The sequence below is a fragment of the Cibotium barometz genome, chromosome 20 (genome assembly GCF_041138505.1).
Source record: "Cibotium barometz isolate CiBa-2024 chromosome 20, ASM4113850v1, whole genome shotgun sequence".
Classification (NCBI taxonomy): Eukaryota; Viridiplantae; Streptophyta; class Polypodiopsida; order Cyatheales; family Cibotiaceae; genus Cibotium; species Cibotium barometz.
The window spans coordinates 36936069-36948574 of NC_141065.1; the positions used below are offsets into that span (position 1 = coordinate 36936069).

A 12506-nucleotide genomic window follows, 5' to 3' on the forward strand; every position below is an offset into this window, starting at 1 on the left:
AGCAGCCTACTGTGGCCACTTCTAGTTGTGAAGCTGAGTACAGGGCAGCTTTCACAGCTACGGTTGAGTGTGTGTGGCTCAGACGCCTTATGGCTGATTTGGGTGTTGGGCAGCCATCTGTCACCACCATCTTCACTGACAGTCAGAGCGCATTGGCAGTTGCGCGGAACCCAGTGTTCCATGCTCGTACGAAGCACATTGAGGTGCACTACCATTATGTCAGGGAGAGACTCTCTGCAGGAGAGATCAGTTTGGCTTATGTGCCAACACAGGATAACCTTGCAGACCTTTTCACAAAGGCTCTGCCTCGTGAGAAGTTCGAAGCTTTTCGCAAAGCTTTGGGCTTACTCCCTTTTGTGGATTCGTCCACATAGCTAGACACTTCCCTATACATGAGTGCTAGCTCTTGTTCACCGCATCACTCCAGGGGGGATTTGTTACCATATTATAGTAGTGATGTGTGTGAACACACTTAGGACCGCCGGGGCACTTTTTCCCTCACTAGGAGGTTTTTTCCCCCGTGCATTGTATATACGCCCATTATCTTCTAGGGCTTGTTATCTTTCATTTTTGGCACTCATAATACACTACTGTGTTGTGCTCAAGCTTCCTCATCTTCTTGAAGTTGTGTGTGCATTCCTGCAACCCTAATTCCAACAGCACTCGTTACGCATGTGTCCTTTTTCTTCGCAGATGAAACAACGTCCCTCCTTCTTGAGCTTTAAAGCCTTAAGGAGTCGTTTCTTCTTCGCTGGTGTCGAACTTGGATTCTTCGAAGGTTGGTCCGAAGACTTTCCTTCAGTCGTGTTAGCCATAGGTGCGGAGAACTTTCTTTTATGCTTGTTGCCCTGCTCGGTAACGGGTTTAGACTTGAAAGAGACCATTGTATCATCATAGATATGAGCTGAATGAATGGCCTCGTCCAATGTTTTGCATTTGTTATTTTTAACGTGTAAACGGTATGAGTTTGGTAAACCAGCTATGAAGAACTCCAAAAGAGTAGTGGGATCCATCTTTGTAACTTTCATCTGCAAGTCCCTAAACTTCTGGAGGTAGACCTCATAAGTGAGGTGCTGCGAGGTCATGGTCAAAGCTGTAAACCGGGCAACAACATCATAATCATCCTCTTTCTTGAGGAATTCCTTCTTGAAGACGTCTTCGAATTGTGCCCAAGTTGTTGGCTTAGGGTTGAGTTCCTTCCACCAAAGCAAAGCTTTGCCTGAGAGGAAATCTGTTGCTAACTTGATCTTTTTTCCATCATTATATGGATGAAAGTGAAAATGGACCTGCCACTTATTTAGCCATGTGTCCATGATCTCCTTGGTACGCTGCTTTTGCTCGCCCCCGAACGGTTTCGGAGTAATATTGGGGCCTAAAGCAGAAGCCAAGGTATCCATACCCGAAAGAGTAGAGAGGGTAGTGGTCAAGAGAGAGATGGAGTTCCGCAAAGCTTGCATCTGGGCGGCGATTTGTGCCTGACGTTCCGAAGAAGAAGCTTCGAGAGTAACTTTGAACTCTTGGAAATCTGATTTTGACACATAATCGTCAAAAAGATTAGCATCGGTATCTTTCGTAGCTAGCAAGCCTTCGCATTTGACAAGGGGCTCCAACTCCGATTCTTGGGTCGACATCGTGAAGAGGGCAAGTGGAGGGAAAATTCGATCTTTGCACAATAAAAGTGCGAGGGAACTTGAGAGCTTGAGAGCTTGAAAACTCCAGAGATGTGTGACAAGAAGCCCAGTTAAGGGGTTTATATAACCTTTCCCAAAAGCAACTTGAGCTTTTGCTTTTGTGTTTATATATATATATATATATTCTATTTTCTTAAAAAAACACTTTTAAACCTTAGAGGGGACCTTTAAACTCTTAAAAAAAAAGTTTAATCTAAAAAAAAACAAAAGCACCCAAATTGTCGAATGCTTTCTCTGGTTTCCCCCCCCCCTTGGAATTAGCACCGCTGGCCTGCTGCTTTCGTCACCTGCGCTACTGCCGTCACCGACCAAGCTACAGGTGCGTGCTTTGCTGTCGTCGGCCACCTCGCTGCCATCCACACGTTCTAGCCAACGCCTATGCTCAGGTGGCCTGCGCCGGCTTGCGCCTAGGCTTGGCCGCCTGCACAAGCCTGGCTGCTTGGCTGTATAGGCCCAGGCACCCGCCAGCTTGGCCGCCTGGCTGCGTAGGCCTAGGCGCCTGGCTTTCTAACCGCCTGTGACTTCCGGTGGCCCACGCCCCGTACGCCAACGCCCGCCAGCTTTCACACCTCTCGCACGCTCTCTCTCACGTTCAACAAAAAAAAAAAACGAACATGCTTTTTTTTTTCTGTTTTCTCTCAACAATTCATGCGATTGCACAAACACGAATCTAGCCTTCTTCTTGCAAAACAAATCAACCCTACTATACCACCTTCTCCATCACGGGTTCTTTGATGAAAAAGCACATACTATCTGAAAAAACAGCAGCATGCATAAACAAAACAGCAAGCTTCTTGAACACATACCTTTCTTCAACCTCATCTTCTCTACCTACCGACTTGCTCGTTCACGAGGTACGCTATGATACCACTGTCAAATCCCCATCGGATCTCCTCGTGGAACGCTCTTGGTACGAGACTCGAAACCTGCAAACAAACAAACAAACAACAAGGGGGGTGTAGGCATGACTCACCTCCCAACCACGACAGCCGTGGGTAATCCCACAGTCTTGGCTGTCCCCACCGAGCCACGAGCTGAGCTAACTAGGTTGACGTACCGACCAATCTCTACCTCGCGACGTCCCATACCGCCACGAAGCTACCCTCGCGGGCCTCGAGATTGCTGTCGGCCTCGGCTGCATAAAGCAAGTGCACGTCTGCACTAGATCCAGGCTCTAGACCATAGAGCTCTCATAAATACTCTATATGACTAATGACTAACCTTGGCCACCCTTTTATAGGCTCTTGGTCGGTCATCGGGCGTCCACACTTGGGCGCCCGCCCGTCCACACTTGGTGTTAGTCTTTCCCTAACTCAGCTCGCCAATCAGCCTGCCTCCCCAAACCTCGTAGCTAGTCTTGTGTGCGTATAGCACACGATAGATACACACTGTGCACATGACAATGTAACTTCCACAAATCACCTAACTGAGACCCTGTAAGAGAGAGTACTGAGAGTTTGTAAATCCCATTCTCCACTCTGTCTTCCCATAAAACCTGGCCTGTTGCTTTGTCCCAGAGAGCAACAAAATGCTCATCAAACTCCACCCGTACGCTAGTCTTTCAAACCTCATGCACTGACAACAAATGAAAGCCAAGGGATAGGACAAAAAGAACCTGGGAGGAATGCTTCCCCTCTCTACCATCGGGAACGATCTCTACCTGCCCTCACTGTGAATAGGGATAGTGGACTTGTCACCAATAAGGATGTGACCTGCGTGCCTCCGAAGATCCTATAATAAGTCTTGGGAAGGAGTCATGTGCCTGGAAGCACCACTGTCTAGAATCCAATCCCGATTATCCCTAGCGGTGAGTCCAACGGCCTCCCTTCTTGAAGAAGATGAAACGCTCGTGTCCATAATCTCCCAAGTCCACAAAAGCTAGAGTCTTCACGATTATTACTGAGGTGCACCTTTCTCGGTGCTCCGTTGAGGATATTTCCTCCAATAGTGGTCTTTCTTGCCACAATGGTTACAGGTTCACTCTGGCTTCAAGGCGTCACTATCCGACTCGGGCTCCTACTCAGAAGACTTCGCCTATGAAGACTTCCCTTTGCCCTTACTGTGGCCTTTCAACCGCTGGCCAATCAAGGTCCGCCTTGTGGAGGTTCGTGAAACGCTCTTCTTGGTCCAAGACCATAGGCACAAGCTCCTTCCATGTGATGGTGTTGAGCCTCCCACTGGTGATCAAAGAAGAATAGAAAGCTCAGTACTGAGTACTGAGAGGTCAGATGAGACAGCAAAGTGATGGCCATGTCCTCTGAAGATATCTCCTTCCGAGCCTGAAGAACCTCCTGGAGCTTGTTGATGTGCTCCCGCATCGTCGAAGACTTTGCAGGATCCATCACTCGCATCTGCACGTCCAAGGAAATCCACTTCATGGGTGATGCCCTGTTATACACATGATGCTGCCAAATCCCTCTGGCCAGCATCATGTGTTTGATATAATTAATCACCTGGGGTGTGCAATTAAGGAAGATGAAAGAACGCACACGGGCATTGACACGATTCCATAATTGTGCCTGAGCCTTCCTTTCTTTCCTAGTAGAGGGTAAAAGCTCCCTGTCCTCCAACTCTGGCCGTGGAACACCAACCACAATGAAATCAGCCAAGTCATAAGACTCCAATACAGACTCCATCATTACCTTCCAGATGCCATAGTTGGTTCCGTCCAAGTGTCGATCCATCGGGAATGTGGGGAGAGTGAGGATCTTCACGTGTTTCTCAGCCATCTCAAGCAAATCTGCCATCTCAAGGGTTCACAAGGTCTTGTGAAGGGAGGGTGGGTGGGGAAAAAAATGAAGAGGCTGCAAACACTATGCAAGGTGGCTGTCCAACGGTGATGGCCGCGCCTTCTGCCCGTTCTCCAAGTCCTGAACAGCCCAAGAAATCTCCAATCAGCACCAGAAAACAGCAAACCCTCAAGCTTCCACTGTCTCCATGTCGGAATGCACAGCGGAAAATGAGACAAGTGCTGTGAGAAACAAAACTCAGAAGTGGAGAGAGAGAGAGAAGCTGTATAAACTCTGCTATATACACGAAGATCCAATACAAAAAGAGGGGGTAGGGGGGGCAAGGGTGGTTTTTATACCACCCTACAGTGCTGGTCGGCCAGGTAAAAAACAGCCGACAGCCTGCACATCATGCCCACGACTGGAAATAGCCAGTCGGCCAGCATATGAACAGTCGGCCAGAACAGGAGTGGTCGGCCAGCACAAGACAGCCCCCATGACCCAAAAACAGGGAGAAAAAACACGGAAAAATGGGGAAACCCCTGGGCGGGCACACCCACAGCAAAGGCCCTCACTGAGTAATATGTACAGACAAGAGGTGACTGCTAACATCATCCCGCTGGCTGGCGGGGATTGTTCTGAAACCAGCCTGAAAATCATAGCCAAGCTTTTGGCTTAACTCTGTAAACTCTGGTCGTGCCAGTTTCATGTTTGTGTTGATGTTGATACAAATGCTTGGCTTAGAATCAGCTCTTAATGCCTTGAAGACGATATGCCATTTCCCTATTCTTGATGTGTTAAGAGCACATTCTACGGCTGACATGGGGGACAAGGTGCTGATACACCTGACTCTCTGGCTGGACAGGTTCGCCTTAAAAAAGGACCATTTGGGCTCTACATCCAGTTGGGACAAGAAGGCAAGGGAAGGCAATGCTTTAGACTTCCAGAGGTATGTTGTAATTTCAAGCTCTTCTTTCAGAAGGCACGGGCATTGCTTATTATGCGTGATTGTTGGGAGGCTCCTTTTATGGTATGCTAAACTTGTTTTCTAACCGCCTGCCAGGGAGTTGACCCGGCTGACGTCACTATTGAGAGAGCTGTCGAACTGATGAAATATCCTTTGACGTTGGTTAGTATAATGTCTTCAAACTGATGAAATATCCTTTGACGTTGGTTAGTAGTCTTATTAAGCTGTCAAGTTTGAAATAGACCCACTTTCGTTAGCAGGATTAAGTTTTTTATCTTGTTTCATGCAGGGTAAGCATCCGGAGGATGGAGAGAGAGTTACTCTCGGCCTGGGTAAAAAATCTTTTTTTGTTAGACATCGCAATACTAAGGCCCTTGTGCCCAAGGTAACTACTAGTGTTTGCTTGCCTGCCATCTCTGTATTTTCTGTATTGAAATTTTGAAATAATTTGCAATTTTTTATTTTTATTTGCAATTGCAGGATGAAATAATTGAAGAATTGACTTTAGAGCGATCTCTTGAGCTTTTTAAAGGTAAGAATGTCACACGAACAGGGCGTAAAAGCCGTGCAGTGCTTGCAGCGGAGGAAAAGGAAAGAAAACTTGCACAGCAAAAAAGAACGGCGAAGTTCTTACGGCAGAAAAAAATAGCAGTGGTGGCAGTTGAGCCAAAAGCCGAAATTTCTATGGGGCTTAGTGAGGCTAATGTGGAGACAGCTGAGTCAGAAGCAAAAAAGTTACCAGGGCGAATAAAGGCCAAGGTGGTGGCAGCCGAAGGAAAAGCCAAAAAATCAAAAAGGCAAAAGAAGGGTAAGACGGTAGCAGGTGAGAAAGAAGCAGACAATTCTACAGGGCAAAAGAAGGCAGAGGGTGTAGCAGAGGCAGAAAATGCTACTGGGCAAGAGAAAGCTGTGGTGGTGGAAATGGATGGAAAAAGAAAACAAGATGGGGATCAAAAAAAGGCTGAAGCTATATCTCCTGAAGAGGAAGGGACAAAAAGTAAGGGACGGAAAAAAAATGAGATATTGGAAGCTAAGATTAACGGTAAGGCAAGGACTAAAAATGGGTCTTCTGTGTCTGCACAAGTGATTATTAAGCCTGCAACAGCTTCTTTTGAAGATGGTAAAACCAAAACGAGGAGCAAGAAAGAAAGTTGACAAAGTTGTACCTGGTGAGGAGACCTATCAGAGGGTTTGAGTTCATGTTTTGTGTCAGAGGATCTTGGCAAAGGAACCTTTCTAGCGATGGTTTTTGTTATGCCTGCTCTGCTTGAAGAGTATGGGGCATTCTGTGTGGCAAGACAGCTTGGGGGTAAGAGAATTAATATGCTTTGTAAAGATATGTGCAAACCTTGCGAAAAATTTCTGTGGTTACATCCTAATCAAGCGGCTGGCCTTCCTTCACTCAATTGGACCGTATTGGTTTTCTCAGCATTTAGTGTCATGCAGTGACCATTTCCATGGTCGATAGTTGCACGATCATGGCTTTGACAAGGAGGAAATCATAATGGCAGAGGTTTTACTGTTAGTGGGAAACTTCTTTGTCAATGGAATCCCTCATTGGGACGACTGTAGTGCAGAGCCTGTAGGAAAGGGGTTCCCTTCCCCTTGTTTAATGCAGATGTTTTACATTCGTGGTCTCTTTCTTGATGGTGACTACGTTTGGAAACTCTTTCCTTATTGATTAGCACTCTCTTTGCAACAGGCAACGATCGTAAGAATACTCACAGGGCTGCAGGTGTTAAGGAGAGTGTGCTAAAAGCAAGTCTGATGCACATTTGCTATCCCATCATTTGGTTTAGAGAATGAGAGAATGGTTTGTAAATAGCCCACGTAATAGGGCGACATCTACATGAATTATTTTGAAATTTGTGGGCACGCAGCAGCGTAAAATTTTGAAGTACTGTATAAAAATTTTACATTGAATTCAAGGACCTTTGCAAGGGTTGGCAAATTAGTAGAGCAGGATCAAGGAACAACGCTCCACACCTGTGTAGTACTTTGCTGCGTTGTACATTTTTTTGGTGGTCCTTGGAAATAGTGATGTTGCTACAGTGGAAAATATTGGGGTGTACCAACTGTGTCATGATTGTGAGTGCATTACTACCTTCGTTTTTGTTTTGTTTTTGTATTTGTAACCAATGCTTTTACTATATTGACTTTGTTACAGGTTTTCAAAAATTGTAACATCTGGATAAATAGTTGTGCACGACTGTTACTCTTCATGTATGTGCTACTACCAAAATTTCCCCCTCATTTCATATGTCAACAAGAGATTTTACAGAGAATTTCCATGTTAAACGTCGAGCCAACAGAGAGACAACATTGGATGAAGTAAGGATACCCCTTTTCTTTTACATAAACCTGCAACCTTCACCCAGTCTTCAAAATTACATTATCAGCAATTGTAGTAGGGGCTTGACATGGTGACTGCACCACCACATGTTGTCAAGCCATTCCATTAGTTCATGCAAATACCCTTAGGATGACTTGTGCCATGCCTGTGTCTGCAAGGTATGACTTAGAAATCTTTTGCTACACATTTGCATAGAGTAAGAAATTTAACTGCTAGGAGCTTTAGCATCTCAAGCGAGTTGTTTCTAAAACCAATAGAAGAACAAAAGCAAAGTGGTGTGAGTTCGTTGCGGATGGTAGTGAGTGAATTTATCAATTGGTCGCGTGTGTAAGGTATGCACGCAGGTTTGATAACACATCATTTGACTATCTTGAGAAGAATTGCAAAGGTATATGCAAACAAGTTTGAACTTGATCTTTTTTTATAAGTCCTTTTGAGATGGTTAAGCATAGAACCCACGATTGGAGAAAGGTGATATTATTGTAAGTTTTTAAGTTGAAAGTGTGGTCGCAAGTCCTTGAGAAGCCATGTTCAATGATCACACAATTAGTGAAAGGTGCTATCTATTGTAAGTTATTTAGTTTAAAATGAGTATTGTTTGGTTCACCATGTTTTCTTGCATGGTATTAGAGCTCATGATTTGTGTAAAAATGCTTTGGCATTGAAGTGCCAATAAGAGGACCATAATACTTCTTAAATTTACTACCATTAAGGAAGCCGACGATTTCAACCCCATTAAAGGTTTTAACACGCATGGTACCTTGAGGTGTTATTTTGTAGACTTAAAATGGTCATTGTTCCGGTATACTTGCGGACTCCATACATAAGTACAAGGTCTCATTGACGGATAAGTATTAAGTAAATCATAGTCGTCATCCTTGCCTGGTCCAAGGCCTTGAGAAGCCATGTTTAATGAACTCACAATCAGAGAAAGGTGTTTGTTATCTATTGTAAGTTTTTAAGCATGTTTCTGCGCATGGTATTGGTTTGTGTAAAAATGCTTTGGCATTGAAGTGCTCAAGGACATGAACTATCCGATTTGAAAGTCATACCAATGACAATATTTGAGGCGCTCAAGCTGTAATCAAAATTGAACTCGACCCAAAATATTCAAATGTTCAAATAGCTAAGATGTCAAACCCAATCCATATGCACTTCGTAAGACGAGAGGAGGAAAGAGTGGAAATTCATGTGTTTCTCAGCACAATGAAGGCTCTAAATGATTGAATATAGGTGTGGGAATTGCAACAATAATTGCATGAAACCGCGAACTCCCTAGTTTCATTCATTTAAAGAGAGAGAAAGAGAGCTCTTTACAAATGTTTGTGAAAGGCCGAAGTGGCTCCTGAAATCTAAGTTGCACAAAAGAACAAAACTTGGATAGAGCTAGGATGCTTGTAACATTTCCTAGGGCTATCATGACAAGATAAGCTAGTGGGAGCCTATAAATTTCACATTGAGAATGCTACACCTTGATAAAGCCTCTTACATGCATCTCTATAAGGGTTTCTAGGATGCTTTTGTCAAGGTAATGGTGTTACAAAGACACATGAGAATTTGGTGTTTTGAGTAGATGGGTGGATCCTTTCGTGCATTCAACCTCTCGCTAGTTTGGATCTAGGAAATTTCCTTTCGGTGAATGAGGTCTCATGGAATTTAGTAAGTGAACTCTGTCTCAAGGATAGTGAGATAGCTAACTCTTTAGAGGCCAAAGCGAGGACACCCTACGGTGGATGTCTTTCAAACCACACTTTGGTGAGGTGCCCCTAGGTCTCTACAATGTCTTACTGTCTAAGTTGACCTTGGTTAGTGTTTAAAAGAACGGTTTTGTATATTCTAAAATTCTTTGTTTTAGTGTTTGTTTTATTTTTAACCATGGCAAAAGCTTTCACCAATCAAAGATAAACCAATCCCATAGCAAATTTTCTCATCTCTGCACACAAATAAATGCACATGAGTTGTAGAGAAACCTTCACGTAAATTTAACCTTTTGTGGAGAGGGCTGCTTGCCCGTCATGTAAGTTTCAAAAGTATTCAGCATCTATAAAAGTTTGCAAGGCTTCTCATGCTCATGTGCCTAAATTGGTCATGACATAGTTCTAATCTTCCATGTCAATTTGAGTTTTTTTTTTTGGGTAGTTTATCATGGTGAGGCCACGACTATATATCCTCATTATCCCATATGAAAAAACCATTGGTATTAACGTGAACCTACAAGTCACAATGGATGATGCCTAGCTTTTCTCGCGAGCTAAGTTAACTTGGCCATCAACTTTCTAACTATGTCAAAAGTGACATAGCTAGATTGTTGCTTCTAGAATTAGGCCACCACACTCATAACAATCATGAGAATGAGAGATTCCAGTTATATTAAAGAGGCAATAAAGGCATTTGACCATGTTAAACTTGGTTATGGGAAGTTGGCCTTAGTTTGATAGTTTGAATGGTTTGGTATTGTTATGAGACTGACAGGTAACACTAGATTAATTATATGTAAAAGGTTGCATATAAATAAGGTCCAGGGGATTTCAAATAAGAAATATCTAAGCAATAGTTAATAGGCATTAAAGTTAAAGTAAAAAAGAAAGTAGATGGCGCACAATGGAAAGGGACACAGGTGTAGTTGAAGAGGCATTGGACAAGGAAAAGGCAATGTCTAGCCAATGAAAGGTCGAGGGACTGAAGTTGGAAGGTCATGCACCACTTAAGCCTATATAACCATGAGGTAAGGGAGTATTTGGGATATGGTTGGGTAGAGAATCAAGGTTCTAGTCTTACAAGTCCTCAAGCTTATAATGCAAGGAGTATTACATTGGTATCAGAGGTAGCATTCAATCTCGAGGGACTCTTTATGCTCCTCACTATGAACACAATGAATGGATACGTTATCTTTTGCTCTTTTTAGTTAGAGGATAAGGTGCTCTTCTTCATCTTTTGCTATATTATTTCGATTGAAAGCTTGATTAGCCATACCATATTTTTGGCAATTATGGTATGGTTTCTCTTTGGAAAAAGAAAGGAAAGTTCTAAGTTTTGGTTATCAAACTTTGCAATTCGCAGTGTGTAGTCTCTTGGGAAAAAGATGGAAGAAATTTTTCTTTTCAAGAGCAAGGATTAAAAAAGAAAAAGAAAAAAAAGAGAGCCTCTTTTAAGTCGTTTGAAATTGAGAATATAGTGTCACACAAGGGCCAAGGAGAGGAAGACATTCAAAGGCAAAAATTATTAAGAGAGAAGAGCCAAAGAAGATTCAGAACTCCTGGAACGCATCAAACTGATCATTCTCAGGCTCAAGTAATCGCCTCTATTTTTACAAGACATCGTTCAAGAAAGGAGGAAAAGCCGAAAACGATGAGATGATGAAGGCCATGCTGTCAACTTTTGCGACAGAAAAGACCCTCATGCTGCTGCTCAATGGGGTGTAGTTGCAACCATGCAGTTCTCTCATGGGGATTCCCAATTTGGTGATTTGAAGGCTAGTCTTCAGTCGGAGCTCGAGTGACGGTGTCGAGCTTGCGTGATTGTCGAAAAGTTTGAAGGAGCCAAAATGTGTTGTGAAATATACTCACTCACAAAAGCTAGGGACCAAAAGGGGCTCTCTTACTCCATTCCACATCATTGGATCCTCCTTTTCTATGAATATTAGTGCATTTATTGTGGAATGGAGCAAAGTCTTTCTATAGTAAAAACTAGTGCCCTAGATTTTCACTTTGCCACTCACGTATCCACGCGTCCCTCTTCAAAGGAGATCAAGGCTTCTTATAATTTTAAATCCAAAGGAATTCACTTTATAAAACATGACACAATATGTGTGCATGCATGTATTTGTGTTAGCCAATTTTTGTTGGCTCATAATGGAGTACAATTCACATCTATTATTAAGTAGCTTCATTTACGAAGTTTAATCTTAATGAATGGTCACGGTGCCTCAAACGTTATCTTTTTAGATTCGTTTAAACTCATCTCCAAAAGGACCACCTTGGGTCATGAACAAAAACATGTTACCAATGTTGATTTGGGACAATAAAGATAGTTAATGCTTGGTAAAAATGGCTTGTATATCTATAAATAAGAGTCTAATTCCTTGGAAAAGAGGAAATACTACCAATTCTCATGGTGGTGACATAAGAAAGTGACGTCTCGTAATAAAGATATGAGTATATGTTTGCAAAAGAAAGTAATAAGATGTACTTATTTGTGAAAAGAAAAATTGACCATTAAAAAGGCACAATTACGAGTAGTTATGCTCGTGGATTCTAAAATGGTAGACATGGTTAAAAGAACCTTATAATTCTTTCTTTATATGCATAAAATTTGTTAAAGAACCTTATAATTCTTTCTTTATATGCATAAAAGTTGCTCGAAAAAGGTCTACCAATAAAAAGAAATGTCTATGTGGACATTGTTTCACTTATTGAAGTGTAACAAAAAAATAAGTTATTTCCTAGATCCAAATTCAAGGACGTCTAAAATTTTAAAAGACAAGGTCTAGTGTTACTCAAGCAACTAGGTGGAATGGGATGCCTAGTGATGTATGCTATGCTAATGTAAGAGTAATTGAAAGGAGTTGACCGAGCAAGGTTGAGGTTGTCTCATCCAAAAGAATTTCTTGATTGAGTCGACGGTCGAGAAGTAAAAGGAATTGGCCAAGGGAGTAAATGGTTACTTTACTCTTCATTGCTTATGGTATGCAAGGTCAGTCAACTAGTACGTAAGGTACCAAAAGGTAATAGAACAATCTTATTTGGGAGTTATGTCTCACGGAAAGG

The 12506-nt window shown here is 42.7% G+C and overlaps 1 protein-coding gene across 1 annotated transcript in view; it reads left to right on the forward strand.

Annotated features, from left to right (window-relative positions):
- Positions 1–7446, forward strand: part of LOC147627834 (uncharacterized) — a 52356-nt gene extending 44910 nt beyond the window's left edge. Inside the window, exons 18-21 of the mRNA XM_086814808.1 lie at positions 5286–5369; positions 5484–5549; positions 5677–5772; positions 5868–7446. Coding sequence (XP_086670934.1) covers positions 5286–5369; positions 5484–5549; positions 5677–5772; positions 5868–6542 — 921 coding nt within the window. The 3' untranslated portion in view covers positions 6543–7446. The remainder of the gene's footprint in view (positions 1–5285; positions 5370–5483; positions 5550–5676; positions 5773–5867) is intronic.
- The last annotated feature ends 5060 nt before the right edge of the window (positions 7447–12506 follow it).